At 47.8% G+C, this 18,124-nt stretch overlaps 1 protein-coding gene across 1 annotated transcript in view; it reads left to right on the top strand.

Moving 5' to 3' along the window:
• Window positions 1-18,124, top strand: part of LOC147665994 (BCL2/adenovirus E1B 19 kDa protein-interacting protein 2-like) — a 196,119-nt gene that overhangs the window by 104,214 nt on the left and 73,781 nt on the right. The window contains exon 5 of the mRNA XM_086949341.1: window positions 16,756-16,938. Within this exon, the coding sequence (XP_086805467.1) occupies window positions 16,756-16,938 (183 nt within the window). The remainder of the gene's footprint in view (window positions 1-16,755; window positions 16,939-18,124) is intronic.

The raw sequence follows: 18,124 nt of genomic DNA, 5'->3' as shown, positions 1-18,124 counted from the left end.
ACAAACCCCCCCCCCCCCCCCCCCCCCCCCCCCCCCGGACTGGTAAGGCAGTTTCTACCACCCCTGATTCCTCAACCTGACCACACGTGACACAGGTACCAAACTCTGGGCGCGGGCAGGGGGAATAAATGTACTGGACACAATTGCACAATGATACCTTCAGGAGAAGAAAATAATGGAACTTCAAAAACAATAATCCCCTAAAATGTGGTCATCTAAAATGCAGAGTTTTGTAGTGTGGCCAGTTGCCACTGTGTACAACGCAAACACAAATTCTCATCCTCACCGCTTGCCGCCAATGTTAGAAATGGGACCCTGGCTGGCCAAGGCTCATGCCAAAGTCAGTCAGGGATCACCACTTCTAAGGTCAGGGCAAGGGAGTTACACGCCAAGATAACCCCTACTCGCCCTCTAGGTAACGTGGCGCGAGCAGCAGGGCTAAACTTGGAGGCGATATGAGTTAAGTATTTGCGCACGCACCCCAGCAACAACACCCAAGGCCCACCACAAAGGAAACTCCACACAAGGTTATATATAAAAATAGCCTTTGTATTACACCAAACACATTAGATACAACACACACTTTACAATGTGCCAGGGGCACGGACCGAATTTACAGGGGATATTTACAAGACAGGGCCACCTGGACCACTGTCAGGAATCAGAAGTAACACTTTCAGAAATAGCACTTTTGAATGTAAAATCACTGTAGCACCCAATATAAAAATAGAGCACACAACCAGTAATCACTGGTAACAGGACCTCACTAGCACCACCTGTACTAGGGAGAAAGCAACCACCTACATATCACCATACCTGTAGGGGTGTAAGAACATAACACATGATGCAATGCATAACATTCATTCAGAGGTGTAAGGGAGGAGACACATGATGCCTAACAAAACATTCAGAGGTGTAAAAGCAAAGCACATGACGTATTACCAACACATTCAGAGGTGCAAGAACAGCAACCACAATAGCGCAAAATCCACATTAGCCACCACCTGTGGCAGTCCCTGTGTCCCAAGGTCAGGGCCTAAACGTGGCAGCTGCCCACGAAGTGCTGGGCAACTGTGTAGCAATTGATGGGGCCAGCGTTGGAGCCCCCTAGGCTCTGGACAAAGGAACTGTCCCCTAGAGCCTCTCTAGGCTCAAAACAAATGACTTGCCCCTTTGGGCCTTGCTGGGCCCTTGAAACAAAAATGTGGGCAGGGAGCCTTTCTGGCCTCTGAAAGATACTGGTGCGCCTGAGCCCCTCGTGGGCTCTCAGTAATCAAAATGCCCCCTTAAGCCTTCGCGGCGCTACAATGAAGGAATGCCCCCTGAGCCTTTCATTAGGGCTCTCAATAACAGGTGCCGCCTCTCTGGGCTGTGGGGGTCCCTCACGGGGGACCCGGAACACTGGGAGTGCCTCAAGCCTCTCTTAGGCTTGAAAACGAAGGAAATGTCACCTGGAGCCTCGGGGTTCCTAATGACCAATGCGCCCGTTGCTGGAGCCTCTCTTAGGTTCTAAGGAATGCCTTGGGTTGGGGGAAGCCTCGAGAACTGGAGCAGCACTCACCGGGACTTTTGCTGGTGCTGTGCGTCTCTCCTCAGCGGCGGCTCCTTTCTTCAGCGGCGGGCGGCCTCCGGTGATCCTCTGTTCTGCTCACCAGGTGCCAGGCGGGCCCTCCCGTTCCCCGGGGGATCCCCATTCGATCTGGCGCTGGTGTCTCGGGCTTCCCTGCAGCTTCCCCCAGCTGGGCCAATCCCAGCGCGGCTCAAGGGCGGGACTTCCGGGTTGCTCCAGACCTGGCAACGTCCTGCTGCAGTTTGCCTGGCTTCCTGCCTCGGGTGTCCGCCAATGACAGCGCGGCCCCGAGCAGGGAGGCGGGCACTTCCGGGTCGCACTTGGCAGCGGCCCGGCAACGTTCAAAAACACTCCTGGGCTGCGGCGGTGATTTCAACACGGAGTGGGCTCCCGTGTTAATGAAATATCCAGCGAGGTGGGCACTCGCTGTGGGGGTCAACAAACCCGTGGGCAATACGCCGAAATCGGCAAAAACGGGTCCAATGCCGGGTGGGCACCGGCCTTTACAAATAAAGCGCTCCCCAGCGCTACAGCCAAAATAAAGCGCTCTTAAGCGCTAGAAGCAGAACAAAGCGCTCCCAGGTGCCCTCAGGGAGATAAAGCGCTCCCAGCGCTGGCAGACAGAATAAAGCGCTTAAAGGCGCTTCAGGGGAAACAAAAGTTCAGCAAAGTCCAGGCAAAGTCCTCCTAGGCAGGCAGGGGGGCAAAGCTGGGCCCAGAGCCAGCTCACTGGGTCTCCAGGCAGGGAGACAGTCCAAGTGGCGGTCCTCTGGCCCAGCAACAGCAGCAGCAGCCCCCTCAGGCAGGATCCTGGAAGTGAACAACTTCTGTGGGGACACAGCCCCATTTTTATACACCTCATTCCTTTGTCTGAGGGTGCAGGGTGGGGGAGAAACCAGTCGCAGCTGGTTTTGGAGCACTCTTGATTGCTCAACCACCCATTTCATTCACTGGCAGGGCTAGGGACATTAGACACACCACAGGGGGGCGGAGCCAGCATTGTGTGGGGAAAACCCAGCCCATCCAGGACACAGGTACACTCCTCCCACACATCACTCATGCTAATCTCACACTCAGCACCGGGCAGACCCATCCAGCCTTCCTGGAGCCAGGCTCACCAGCCAGCTCCAGCCAATCACACGCCAGACACATTTTATATTAATATGCCAACTCCTAGAAGTAGCACTTCTACATATGACACACTCATGCAACACACACCATTGTGAAGCATTCACTCTCACGAGTTCGCACATATCAGATTCGAACCTGTACACCCCACGCATCAGGAACTACCAGGGACACATACATTCCCCATGCATTCCTATGGGAGGGCAGGCCTATCTCATCACATGCACTCAGAGTGCGCACGCACTTTCCACTGGGACATAGTGAAAGTGCGCAGAACCCAAAAATCACCATCACCAGGTCACCTATTACAAGCAAAAAGTCTAGGGGTGAACCTGCCATAAGGGCCAAGTCCAACAGTATCTGTTAGTGTATCCTTCTGGACCTGATTCCTATTCCTGGTCTTGATTCCTATTCCTGGTATTATATCCAAATGTGCCACCATCTTGGGTCCTTAATATGATTGATTTTTGTTATATGCTTCCACCTTCAGTGTTGCCCCACCTAATCAAAAAGGCTTATCTTGGTGCTCCGCCATTCATATTCAGACATATGAATATGAATGTTGGAGCATCAAGATAAGCCTTTTTTTGGGCACCAGGGAAACATTGATTAATTGTCAATTAAAAGGAGATGAAAAAGTAAAAACAACGTATACCAATAAAAGACTGGATCTAGAAAAAAGGAAGCTTGCAGTGGAACTGGATTATTTATGGACTTCAATATTTGATTGTTGATGGTTGTAATTACATTGCGCTCCTTCTATATGGTTGCTTGTATTGCATTTTCTGGTACCAAAAGAGAGGGTTAACCCAATAAAGTCACTGGGACCTGGGTATCTAGTGTTAAGAGAAAGGGGTCCCAGTAAGGGAGGCGTTTTAATAGAGACAATTTGAATACAACAAATAAAGTAAATGCATCTATAATGTTTAATTCACATTATAGGAAAAAGGTAAACAATTACACAAATTACAGTTGTATTAGTGCCCCTGGGGGTAAGGGGGACGTGCAGTCGTGAGGGTAGTGTAGGAAGGGATGGTGATAATAAAAGTTCGAGGCATGTGGGCTGCTGAATTCATATCTGTGCATAGATCGCCACCTAGTGTTGGGTCCGGATGATTGCACATTGTTGTCCTGGAAGAGTCTTCGAAGTATCACGAGATAGGTGGCTCCTCCCCTGGACTACAGTGCGCATGGGCATCGCCTCCATCCCCAGATTGTTTTTTTCCGCCATTGGGTTCGGATGTGTTTCGGTTCCCTCTGTCGGAACCGATAGTTGTTCAAATTCGACTCGAGACCAAAAGGTCTTTAGGCTGGGCGTCGGTATAGTTACGTACGGGTTTCTTTCAGACTCTCAGCTCCGATCTCTTGCTGCCCTTCCACGTGCTTTCGGCGCGGTCGGGCCTACACTACACTCTTGCTATGGAGCGAACTCCGTTTAAGAAGTGCCCGGTGTGTAACTCTAAATATTCACACCTCGACGTGCACCCTGTGTGCAATACCTGCTTGTCACCGGATCACCGCGAAGACAACTGCATGGCGTGTTCGAAGTTCCGGAGCAAGAAGACTTTAAAGATTCGTCGGGCCAATAGGCTCCAGGCTAAATTATCGGCTACGGCGCCCCCACCAGATGACATTTTCCAGGAATCTGTCGAGGGAGAAGACGACGTGCAAGGTTCGGACTCTAATCCCGCATCCGAGGGGGAACCCTACGACGAGGATGCGGAGAACTTTGACGAAGTCACCGACGAGGTAGGGGACGACGATCAGGTTTTGCCACGATGGGTGATAGCTCGGAGGAGGAGCATCCCCAACCAGACTCAGGGGTTACTACCCTTCATACGGCCCAGGTCGAGGGATCGCCTTCGGGCCTTACCCAAGATCTAACTATGAGTCCTACGTCCCCGCCTCCGGGCCCGGTCACGGACATTTATGAACCATCACTTACGTCGAAGAAAACGAAAGTGAAGCCAACTGGTCACGCACCCTCGGATGCGGAACCGAAAGTGAAAGTTGCGCTGGTGAAGAAGGTTCTGGAGGCGTCAACTTCCAAGAAAACCAAAATGGCCGACTCGAAGAGCCACGCCAAGATGGCCGACCCGAAGCCATCGGGGTCGGTGCCGAAAGCGAAAGCGTCCGACGCGGCTGCGTCGGTTCCGAAAGGGGTTGTGGACCCGAAGTTGGCTTCGAAAGGGGTTGTGGACCCGAAGTCGGCTCCGAAAGGGGTTGTGGACCCGAAGTCGGCTCCGAAGAAGCGTCAGGGCGACGACGCGCATAGCCATGGGGCGTCGGCCCCGTTGAAGGCGTATTCGGGTGATCGGGCTCTCGATGCTGAGAAGTCGCTCGAGCCGGTCAAGCCCTCTCCGGCCTTGACGAAGAAGGTGGCGGAATCCCTCCAGCGGATTCGAAAGGACAGTGTGGTTCCCGCGTCGGGCACTGTGGCGCCAAAGCTCACGCCTAAGCCGGCGAAGGAGCAAACGCCTATCCGTTTCACCTTTCCTCCCAAGTCGGCGCCGAAGGCCTTCGCGCCGAAGCAGAGTGGACCCTCGAAGGAGGTTTTGGCACCGAAAGCTGCCTTGGTGGTGTCGAAGCTTCGACTCCAACCGCTTGCTGAAGAGGAACGTCGTGAGGTAACCATCGACGCCAACACCGGAAAACTGTCGCTCCTCAAAAGGAAAATCACGATGGAGCCGGCGTTGGAACATTTTAAGATCCCTCTCAAAAACAAAAGGGACTCTGAGGACTCTTCGGCTCTGGTGGAACCTGTGTCCCCACAAACCCTAGGACACTCGCCGACGCATTTCGCCGCAGCCGGTGCGGACGAGGAAGATGCCGAGTACGACTATCCTGCGTACTCGGATCCGGAGGAGGAGCACGTTCCGTGGTCCGCTGGAGGCGACACGGAGGACCCGCAGTCGGGTCAGGACACTCAACTTTTTGCGGCCAAAACGTCCCCGACTGAGGACTTGACGGCCTTCAATGCTCTGATAGAGAGAGCTGCTGCTAACCACGACGTCGAGCTGCACTCGGACCCCGTGGATGTGGACTTCTTATTCGACACCTTCTCGGTAGCCGAAAAGTCAGTCAAAACGCTACCGATGCTTAAGGGGGTGCTTAAACATGCAACGGAGGTTTTCAAGGAGCCGACCCGAGCGCGTGTGGTCAACCCTCGCATCGACAGGAAATATAAGGCAGCGCCCACGGATCCTACATATATCAAGGGACACTTGCCATTGGACTCCTTGGTTGTTTCCAACACTCGGAAGAGGGCGAACTCTCAAACTACTGGTGACGCTCCTCCCCCAGACAAAGAGTCCAAGATCTTTGAGGCCTCAGGCAAACGCATTGCTGCACAGGCAGCTAATATCTGGAGAATATCTAACACCCAAGCCTTGCTTGCACGTTATGATAGGGCCCATTATGACACCTTAGAGGCCATACTGCAACACTTGCCTGACCAATACAAGGAGGCAGGGGAGATGCTGATTCAGGAGGGTAAACTCATTACGAATGCATCCATCAAATGTGCACTGGATGTGGCAGACACAGCCTCCAGGGCTATCAATACCAGCGTGTTGCTTAGACGCCATGCCTGGCTTAGAATTTCGGGGTTCAAACCCGACATCCAAACTACAATTCTGAATCAAACAGTGAATCCTGACTACCTGTTTGGCCCTGAGGTGGATGCCACACTGGAAAAAATGAAAAAGGATACGGAAACTGCCAAGTCAATGGGGGCTTTACAAAGTCAGCAGTTTCGGGGTAGTTCCTTTCGCCGCTCAAACTCCAGAGGCACCTCAAGGGGACAGGCATCCCAGTCCACACAATATTACAAAAGTAACACCCAAGCCTCGTATAACAACAAGAATAGAGGTGGTTACAGAGGCAATAATGTCAAGGGCAGGGGACGTGGCAACAATAGCTCCAGGTCCGCCGCCACCAACAAACCGTGACGTCTTGTCACTGCCACCCGACCATACAACACCGGTCGGGGGGAGACTCCAGCAGTTCCTGCCGGCGTGGAAGTCCATCACCACGGACAGGTGGGTGAGGTCTATTATCCAGTACGGGTACTGTCTAGAGCTTACGTCCATTCCACCGGACATACCCCCAAGGAGCCGTCCTATGTCAGGCGAGCACTTGACCTTGTTGCAGCAAGAAGTTCTAGTCATGCTGCAAAAAGGGGCGATAGAGCTCGTTCCATTACAAGAGCGGGGAACAGGGGTTTACTCCCTGTATTTTCTGATTCCCAAGAAGGACGGATCCCTCAGGCCGATCCTGGACCTCAGGCCCCTGAACTGGTACATCCTCTCGGAGCACTTCCATATGCTCACGTTGCAGCAGGTGCTTCCCCTGCTTCAACAGGGGGACTTCCGGGCTACGCTGGATCTGAAAGATGCCTATTTTCATATCCCCCTGCATCCTTCCCACAGGAAGTATCTCAGATTCACGATCTTAGACCAGCATTACCAGTTCAGGGTTCTGCCGTTCGGGGTCACCACGGCACCGAGAGTGTTTACCAAGTGCCTAGCGACTGTGGCAGCGCATCTCCGTCGCCAGCACGTCCACGTCTTTCCCTACTTGGACGACTGGCTCATTCAAGCAAGGACAGAACAGCAGTGCGTCGACCACGTGTCACGCACCATTCATCTCCTGCACGATCTGGGATTCTCTCTGAACTACCCAAAGTCCCATCTCCAGCCCGCCCACGTACGACAGTATCTGGGCGCGACAATAGACACTCTGGCAGCCACTGCGCAGCCGAATTCAGTGAGAATCGCCAGTATCCAGGCACTGATCCAACGATTCAGACCCCAGCACCCGCTTCCAGCGAAGGTGTTCATGCAGTTGATAGGCATGATGGCCTCCTGCATCTCCATTGTCCCGCACGCGAGACTTCATATGCGTCCGCTTCAGGAGTGCCTTGCACGTCAGTGGACTCAGGCTCATGGGCAACTGACAGACCTAGTGTTGGTGAGCGGTCGGGCATACAACTCTCTGCATTGGTGGAATCCACAAAACCTTTGCAAGGGCCGACCATTCCAAGAGCCTGTCCCACAGATTATCCTGACGACGGACGCCTCTCTCCAGGGATGGGGAGCGCATGTACTCCATTACACTGTGCAGGGACTGTGGACACTACAGCAAAGGAAGATGCACATCAATGTGTTGGAACTGATGGCAATCTTCATGGCCTTGAAGGCGTTCAAAGTACATCTGTGCAACAAAGTCGTGTTGATCCGGACGGACAACATGACGGCCATGTACTACATTCAGAAGCAGGGAGGCACACACTCTCCACAGCTGTCTCATCTGGCTCAGAGCATGTGGAAGTGGGCCATTCAGAGGAACATCTTCCTCATGGCAGAGCATCTCCCGGGCAAGGACAATCAAATGGCGGATCTGCTCAGCAGGCACAGCCATCAGATGCACGAGTGGGAGATACATCCATCAGTACTCCAACCGTACTTCCAAAGGTGGGGTCATCCAGAGATAGACCTGTTCGCCACAAAGGAGAACGCAAAATGCCAAAGCTTCGCCGCCAGATTCCCACACCCCCAATCACAAGGCAATGCGATGTGGATGAACTGGTCAGGCAGATTTGCGTACGCTTTTCCCCCAGCACCTCTGATACTGCTGGTGGCACGCAAGCTCAGGCAGCACTCGATGACTCTCATCCTGGTTGCTCCGACGTGGGCTCGCCAACCATGGTACACCACGTTTCTAGAACTGTCCGTGGTACCGCATCAAAGGCTCCATCTCACTCCCAGCCTTCTGACGCAGAGCCATGGCGACATTCAGCACCCAGATCCGCAACAGCTCAACCTGGCGATCTGGCTCCTGAAGTCCTAGAGTTTGGCTACCTCCATCTTCCCCCCGATTGTATGAACATCATTCGGGAGGCAAGGAAGCCCACTACCAGAGCTTGTTATGCGGCTAAATGGAAGAGGTTTGTCATCTACTGTACTAACCACAATATTGACCCGCTAGATGCTTCCATTCAAAACATCATTTGTTATCTTTTCCACCTGTATCAATGCAATCTGGCATACTCTTCCATCCGCATTCACCTGTCTGCTATGGCAGCATACCTCCAGAATAGACAGCACCTGTCACTCTTCAGGGTCCCTGCTATCAAGGCCTTTCTGGAAGGACTCAAAAGGGTCATTCCACCAAGGACCCCACCAGCTCCGGAATGGAACCTCAATGTGGTTCTTACAAGGCTGATGGGTCCTCCCTTTGAGCCACTGCACTCTTGTGAGCTTCAGTTTCTGACTTGGAAGGTTGCGTTCTTAGTAGCAATTACTTTGCTGCGGAGGGTTAGCAAGCTGCAGGCGCTCACCATCCAAGAACCTTTCTTCCAGGTACATGCTAACAGGGTGGTGCTCCGCACTAACCCTAAATTCTTACCCAAAGTGGTATCCCAATTCCACTTAAACCAGACTATCGAATTGCCGGTGTTTTTCCAAAACCCAGAGACGCTGGCGGAGCGCATGCTCCACACCCTTGATGTTAAAAGGGCCTTGATGTATTATGTAGACAGGACGAAAGATTTTCGCAAAACCAAGCAGCTTTTTGTTGCTTTTGCCACTCACCACAAGGGAAACGCTATCTCTAAAGCAGGGATTGCTAGGTGGATAGTGAAGTGCATTCAGATCTGTTACGCTAAAGCTAAGCGCACTCTCACTATCCCACCGAGGGCCCACTCCACCAGGAAGTTGGGGGCCTCTATGGCTTTCCTAGGTAACATTCCCTTAGAGGATATCTGTAGAGCAGCCACATGGTCTACCACACATACTTTCACTAAACACTACTGTGTAGACGTGCATTCCAAACAACAGGCAGCTGTTGGTCAGGCTGTTCTAAAAACGCTTTTTCAGACTGCTGCAGCTGGCACGGGCGGCCGCCGTTAATGGAGGGACTGCTATGTATTCTATGCACAGATATGAATTCAGCAGCCCACATGCCTCGAACTGCAAATGCTACTTACCAGTATGCATCTGTTCTTGGCATGTAGGGCTGCTGACATTCATATCGCCCACCCTCCTCCCCGGCGCCTGTAGCAGCTGCAGAATTCATTCATTTACATACATATGCTCATAGCATGGTCATCACTCACATTCTTCACTCCATCTCTGCCAATGGCTAAAAACAATCTGGGGATGGAGGCGATGCCCATGCGCACTGTAGTCCAGGGGAGGAGCCACCTATCTCGTGATACTTCGAAGACTCTTCCAGGACAACAATGTGCAATCATCCGGACCCAACACTAGGTGGCGATCTATGCACAGATATGAATGTCAGCAGCCCTACATGCCAAGAACAGATGCATACTGGTAAGTAGCATTTGCAACACGTATTATTCAAACATTCATATGAGTTCAATGTCAAAAAGACACTAGAGAGAACATAAATCAACATAGAAGTTCAAAATGCACATGCCCCAATGTCCATACTATGCAAGAATTATGGGTAGGAGGAGGCTGTGTATCAAGGTGAGGAAGTCGACGTTTCGACCCAAGTGGAGCAGGAATCAGTAAAGTCCTTGCAAGTGGGTCTTCATCAGGACGAGAGAGGGGTAGTGGGGCAGACAACCTGAATTTAAATAAATATATTAAGTCAGTGTATCATTCTTAAGACTGAACAAATCGCAAGTTGTATAAGGGTATACAAATTATTAGTTAAACATACCTGAATATATCAGTGTTGGTGAGTAATCATTTCAGAGAATTGATATGGAATATTCAATCCTGGGAGAAAAATCAATATTATGCCTATCAGAACTAAGATTAGATTTTATGCGTGCTCATATCAAGCATGGGGAAAAGAGAATTCTTGACTTACTTGAGAGGTAAAGTCCGATATCCCAAAGGGGATATGGCGAAACGATCCGGGTGCTGAACAGGGGGGGACCACTCTGCGTATCTGAGTAAAGGGAACATTATTCAGGTGGATTCGGCCAAGGTAAAGATACCTAAGATGGAATTGGGAGATAACAATGGTCGGAGGGCTTACCGATTTATGTAAAGTATATCCTTTGTCCCCAGTGCAGGAAAGGAAAAACGTCCGTTTTAGTCGGGATCCGTATCCTAGCAAGAGGGGGACAGGAGGAGGGCGTCACTATTAGATAATAGTAGGGTTTAAAGTAACTGATGGTATCGGGAGCCGAAGTGCGGAGCGGATAGGCTTACCGGTCTACTGCGGCTCAGTGTAGATCAAGCGTCTCTCTCGGCTGCCTCGAGGAGAACGCCGAACTTCCTGGTGTTGCGGTTGTCATAGCAACAGGAGGTCACGAGGTAATGGTAAGTGAAAAAAGACTCAGAAAGTCACTCGTTGTCAGGGTAACACGTATGGTAGGTGATATACACCGGATTAGTTGATCCGAGGTCCGTAATACTAAAGTAGTAAACATTAGATGGGACCAACATCATTATTGAATGTGAGCCTAAAAAATATCAAAAATGGGGGTATGAATAGAACAGACAACGAGGAAGTACGGCCATATTGCAATACATGGTTCGTGGTATGAGCATGCCGGGATAATTAATATAATAGATGGAGGTGAGTTTCAACAATCCAAAGATATGGTCAGTAAGGCGTACGTTTTGGTGGATTGACTCAGTAACCGATAAGCACAAGGCAGTGATACGCTAAGCGTAGACATGAGCAATTACACTGCGAACCTATCACATGATGGTTAAGGCAGTATCAATTGGACACGAGTCATCAGAATATAGCAACGGGTACAAATCGAGAGATATTGTTAAGTGTCAATCACACGAGTACTGGCAATCAAAAATATAAGCAAAAACTATTCTTAACTGCGGTATATAAAGCAGGTGAATTTCAGCCATATACATCAAAGATCCAACCGTTCATATACACACAAGAAAATTGCAGGATAGAACTGCGTACCTATCACATGATGGTAAAGGCAGTATCAGTCTAGCTAGGGCTGTATAGCTAACAAGTGAACCTTGAATATAGTAAAATAGAGATTCAGAGATTGATCAACAGCATTCAAGGTAGGGTAGCAAGCTGAGAGAAAGAGCTGTCATGTTCGTTTAAACCTGATTGGATGGAGTTAAAAAAGAACATCCATTTGAGTTCTCTGATGTTCAATATAGTTGAAACATCGCCTCCCCTGGGGCCTAAGGTGGCTTTTTCAATCACAACCCATTTCAGGCTCTCCGATGTGTTTGCAGCTGATCTGAAGTGGTCTACAAGGGGGGCCCCTGCCACTTCGCATCTTATTCTGCTCATATGTTGTAAGATACGCTGTTTAATCTTCTGTTGGGTTTGGCCGATATAAATAAGGTTGCATGGGCAAACAATGGCATATATCACCGTTGAGGTGTTACAGTTCGTTAGAGCTTTTAGCTGGATTTTGTTCTGTTTGTGTTGGAACTCCTTGGTCTGCATCGTACTACTGCAAGCTTTGCATTGGCCGCATTTAAAGTGGCCTATCACTGGTTGGAGATTCCAGAGCGTCCTCACGGTAGGTTCCGCCTTGGTAGGAAGGAGAGCGCGCACAACATAGTCTTTGACACTCTTTGATTTTTTAAAAGCATGGAGAGGGTTGTCAGGTTGTTCAATGTCATCTGCGACCAGTTGCCAGTGGTGATTAACAATTTTCTTAATTTGATTACTCTTAGTGGAGAAGGTGGTGACGCATACAATGCGATCCATTGAGTTGGTGGTAGGATCCTTTCCTTTCAGAAGTTCATCTCTGGGGTAGAACCAGGCTCTTTTTCGGGCCTTAGTGACCAGTCTTTTGGGATATCCACGTGCTTTCAGGCGGTCCGATAGATCTTCTGATTGTTGAAAATAATGCTCCTTAGTGGAGCAGTTCCTACGAATTCGCAGGAACTGCCCAAAGGGCAGATTATCCTTCAGTGCACGGGGATGGTGACTGCTGTATTGGAGTAGGGAGTTCCTCTCGGATGGTTTTCTGTAGAGGGTGGTTAAGAGTTGACCTTGCTGGTGATAGATGGTAATATCAAGGAAGTCAATATTTTGGTGATCAGATTTGATAGTGAATTGTAGGTGGGGCGATTGTTGGTTCAGCCAGCCGTGAAACTCAGTGAATGTGGTCAGATCGCCGTTCCAGATTATTAGGATGTCGTCTATGTAGCGAACCCACATATTAAGATGGTCTTGAAAAGGGTTTCGAATATTCAGTATATTGTTGTCTTCGAAGGCTGCCATATATAAGATGGCTACATCCGGGGCAAAAGGAGCCCCCATTGCCACCCCTTTGATTTGTAGGAAGAATTCATTCTTAAATGTGAAGAAGTTCTTAGTCATAGCAATTCGGAGTAATGCTGCAATAAATTCCGTTAGGACTTGCATTGGTGCCGGTCGTGAGTCGAAGTACCTGGTAATGACTGCTAGTGCTTCTTCTTGCGGGATGCAAGTATAAAGGGATACCACATCACAGGTGGCCAGCAGTTGTGTCGATGGATTAAATGGTGAATTTTCAACCAGATTAATAGTTTGGAGAGTATCCCTCAAATATGTTTGTGTGGACTCTGCCAGAGGTTTTAAGAAAAAGTCAATAAATCGTCCGAGTGGTTCTAGTAAAGAACCACATCCTGAGACAATCGGACGTCCAGGTGGATCGGTCATGTCCTTATGAATTTTAGGCAGTGTATAAATAGTTGCCAGGCGAGGATGTTGCTGATTGAGAAATTCAAATTCGATTTTGGAGAGAAAACCTTGGTCAAATCCTAGTTGGGTTATTTCCAAGATCTCGCGTGCTATTGCGTGTGAGGGGTCAGAACGCAATTTCTGATAGCTGATCCCATCTGTTAGTTGTCGTTGGATTTCAGACTCGTACTTCTTGACGTCTTGGATAACAATCGCTCCGCCCTTATCGGCAGGTTTAATCACAACCTCCGTGTTGTTCGCCAGTGATTGAAGGGCGTTTTTTTCAATTTTGCTGGTGTTATACTTGGTGTAGGTATGATTAAGTAGAGTTGAGTTGACGTCTCTCCATACAACTGCCTCATATGATAAGATTTTACTAGTCATTGTACAGGATGGAGGCACAAAGGTGGATGGGATCCTCAGGCCGGTATATGAAGGATTTTTGTACGGTCCCGTATTTCTGAAGAAATATTTAAGCCTGACTTTTCTGAAGAATTTGAACAATTCCGTGCGAACTGTAAAGGGGTCTGGTCTACTAGTCGGGACATACGATAGCCCTTTACTCAGTGCACGTACTTCATGTTCATTTAGTGTGTACTGCGAGATATTGACAATAGGATTAGTGGTAGGTATATCCCTTACCAACGGTAGGTCTTGTTCCGTGTGGTTCGTTCTCCGTGTTGTTCCTGCTGGAAGTGAACCTGTTTGGGGGCTTGGCCACGTCCGGTATCCCAGTTGGTGTTGTTCTGGTTCTGTCCCCGTGTTTGGCCTCTGTTGGAGTAGTTCCCTCTCCCTCTCGGGGGGCGCCATGGTGCGGGTCGTGGTCTTAAAAAAGGTACGTATTGGGGTGACTGATAACCGTAATCCGGGTAGTTGTATGGGCGACTTGGGCCGGCAAATTCCTGTTCGCCTTCGGAGCTATAGGAGGAGTCGGAGAAGGTAGTATAGTTTCTTCTGCCCCGAAAGCTTCCTCTGCCCCTGTTAGTGAATCTGCCTTGATGATCTTGTTTATAATAATCGTCTTGGAGATATGGATAAGTTTTCTTTTTATCATAGAGTCTAATATCTCTGGCAAGTTTTTCTAATTTCCGATTTTGAGTAGTAAGGTCAAAGTCTTTTAGGGTGGCTTCCAAGTTGTTGAGGGTTTCTTTAGCGCCTGCTAGGTTGGCATCCGCAGCAATCTCAGCTCTAAGTGACTTAATTTCACTGGTCAGTAACTGGATTTGTTGGGCAGCTGTCTCTATCCCAAGCACCATCCAGTGGCGAGAGCAGTTGTTAGATATATGACTAAACCCTTCCCTAAATTTGGGGACCTCCACAAAGATCGCTGGTTCAATCTTTATCTGTAGGCCTATGGGAATAATGTTCTCTTTAAGGTATTTCGTGAGTAGATGTCCGTGCCAGCGGGTGCGGATCAATTTCTTTTCCAAGCGTTCAAGGCGTTGAATTTTGTCCTTCAGACTAAAGTCTATAGTGGGTAGGTCACTTGCTAAATAATTATGGTCAGGATTCTCGAGGAGCTTGTCAATATAATCCTCAGAATAGGACAATAGTTCACGTTCGACCATGATTTGAGAATACCCTAGGATATAGAATTAAATTCTATGAGAGAAACCTCGCAGACAGCGTCTGCACGAAGTATGGTACCAAAAGAGAGGGTTAACCCAATAAAGTCTCTGGGACCTGGGTATCTAGCGTTAAGAGAAAGGGGTCCCAGTAAGGGAGGCGTTTTAATAGAGACAATTTGAATACAACAAATAAAGTAAATGCATCTATAATGTTTAATTCACATTATAGGAAAAAGGTAAACAATTACACAAATTACAGTTGTATTAGTGCCCCTGGGGGTAAGGGGGACGTGCAGTCGTGAGGGTAGTGTAGGAAGGGATGGTGATAATAAAAACACGTATTATTCAAACATTCATATGAGTTCAATGTCAAAAAGACACTAGAGAGAACATAAATCAACATAGAAGTTCAAAATGCACATGCCCCAATGTCCATACTATGCAAGAATTATGGGTAGGAGGAGGCTGTGTATCAAGGTGAGGAAGTCGACGTTTCGACCCTCCGACCATTGTTATCTCCCAATTCCATCTTGGGTATCTTTACCTTGGCCGAATCCACCTGAATAATGTTCCCTTTACTCAGATACGCAGAGTGGTCCCCCCCTGTTCAGCACCCGGATCGTTTCGCCATATCCCCTTTGGGATATCGGACTTTACCTCTCAAGTAAGTCAAGAATTCTCTTTTCCCCATCCTTGATATGAGCACGCATAAAATCTAACCTTAGTTCTGATAGGCATAATATTGATTTTTCTCCCAGGATTGAATATTCCATATCAATTCTCTGAAATGATTACTCACCAAAACTGATATATTCAGGTAAGTTTAACTAATAATTTGTATACCCTTATACAACTTGCGATTTGGTCAGTCTTAAGAATGATACACTGACTTAATATATTTATTTAAATTCAGGTTGTCTGCCCCACTACCCCTCTCTCGTCCTGATGAAGACCCACTTGCAAGGACTTTACTGATTCCTGCTCCACTTGGGTCGAAACGTCGACTTCCTCACCTTGATACACAGCCTCCTCCTACCCATAATTCTTGCATAGTATGGACATTGGGGCATGTGCATTTTGAACTTCTATGTTGATTTATGTTCTCTCTAGTGTCTTTTTGACATTGAACTCATATGATCGTTTGAATAATACGTGTTTTTATTATCACCATCCCTTCCTACACTACCCTCACGACTGCACGTCCCCCTTACCCCCAGGGGCACTAATACAACTGTAATTTGTGTAATTGTTTACCGTTTTCCTATAATGTGAATTAAACATTATAGATGCATTTACTTTTCATTTGTTGTATTCAAATTGTCTCTATTAAAACGCCTCCCTTACTGGGACCCCTTTCTGTATTGCATTTTCAGTGGCTTAACGGTGGGCCACGAAGTTGAGCGCAGGAAGGCGAAAGTACAGGTAGAATTATATTTAACTCACTAGTGCGCATGTGTTTTTCCCTCATCATTAAAGAGGTATTGAGTGACAGGTAAGTAACTAATTCATTTCAATTGTTTGCTATTAATGATTAATACTAATTCAATCTATGAATTTAGTCCTTCAGATAATATAATTTACAAGTAAGTTAATCATCCGTTGAGGAAGTAACTTGTTCTTTGACTCTTACTATACTCTCCCTCCACTTGTTAATTTTGGGCTCGGTGAAATAGTTGCTCTACTAGTCATTCATAGCATTCAATCCCAACATTATTTCACACTCCCCCCAACACAAATATTTTTCCTGACAGTTAATTTTGAGTCTGAAGTGATTATTTGGATGGTTGTATTAAAAGCGTCAGAGACATGACAAATTATGGCATCTTTTCACCTTTTTTCAAGATCCAAACTCTTTGGAAGTACATGGAAATAAGGCGAAAAAGAAATTGTCAGCACCAAATATAAGTTTAACACTGGATCGCAGTGATGGCTCCATTCTCTCAGAGGACTTGGAGGAGAGTGGAGAACTCGATTTAGATGACATGGATACTCCTTCAGAGAACAGTAACGAGTTTGAATGGGAAGGTGAGTATTTCATATTTTTAATATATGCTATTAATTGCAAAATTGTATTTCTCACTGAGTCCTTGCGTAAAAAAGTATTTAAGAGGTTTTCTATGTTGCCGCTATTATTGCTCCCTGAAAACTTCACAGCATTTTTCTGTATTTGCATTTGAATGAAGTGCTTATTTGTGAGGAATTATGACATCACATGGCTTGTATGACTGATGTATACTTTCAGCATAGTCCCATTGTCAATTATTAATTGGAAAGGAAAAATGAGGATAGGAGTGGGGTGCTCATGTTAAGTGTTAATACATTGTGGGATGTATTTAATTGTAGTTTAACTATCTGGTATTTGTCGCTGGCTGCACATAACAGTTTTTAATCTTGGCACCTTTTAAAGCCATCTTTCAATGGTTTGTTGAACATTAGGTTGTTGGACTGCACTCTTACAGTTAAGGTTATTCCTTATTGTGAAGTCTTGTAGCCACATGGCTCTTCCTACTTGTCTCTTTCGTTATAGCTTTTTCATCTACACAATTGGTGTGTGAAGTGAAACAAATGCTCCTTGATTTATAGGAGTCGAAGACTTACAGCACATGCGTTGTATATTCCGATGATATTCACAGTCTTGCAATCTACTGCTAGTTTATCAATATTATGTCGTCTGTGAAACTCATAAAGTAAAGGTACACAGAGAGTGCCTCAGATATATTTAATTCAGATTTAGAATGGCTTGCAAGTGTTCTTGCAAAGAAACAAAAAAGTGGTAGGTGGATTGTTTGAATTAACGTGGCCACTAGTGACTTCTATTGGCTGCAATCCAGTCCTTTTTGACCCACCATTCCACCTCAAACAGGAACCAGCCGTATGCAAATCCATCTTAGTTCTGCTCCAATACAAACGGGAACCAGCCCAAACTACCAGGCCACGTCCCTCAAAGTTTAACCCCAGGCCATTATCAACCTATTTTGTTTTTAGTAGGGTGCAGCTTTAGTCCTGTGGCATATTGAGCACCAGACCCATCTCTGGGTGTACCAGTCACACGTAGTCCATCACTAGGCAGAACAAAAATGTGATGTGTGGATTACTTGAATAACAGTTACTAGTTCTTACTCTGGGCTAAATTCCAGTCCACTGTTCTTTTTTCCCCACCATGCCACCTCAGACAGGAATGCAAAGCAGTCTTTGTCCTGCTCAGCTTCGA

Source organism: Lissotriton vulgaris, unplaced genomic scaffold (assembly GCF_964263255.1).
Source record: "Lissotriton vulgaris unplaced genomic scaffold, aLisVul1.2 SCAFFOLD_2925, whole genome shotgun sequence".
Taxonomy (NCBI): domain Eukaryota; kingdom Metazoa; phylum Chordata; class Amphibia; order Caudata; family Salamandridae; genus Lissotriton; species Lissotriton vulgaris.
The sequence above is the reverse complement of the archived record's forward strand: the minus strand, read 5'-3'. Positions and strand labels throughout refer to the sequence as shown.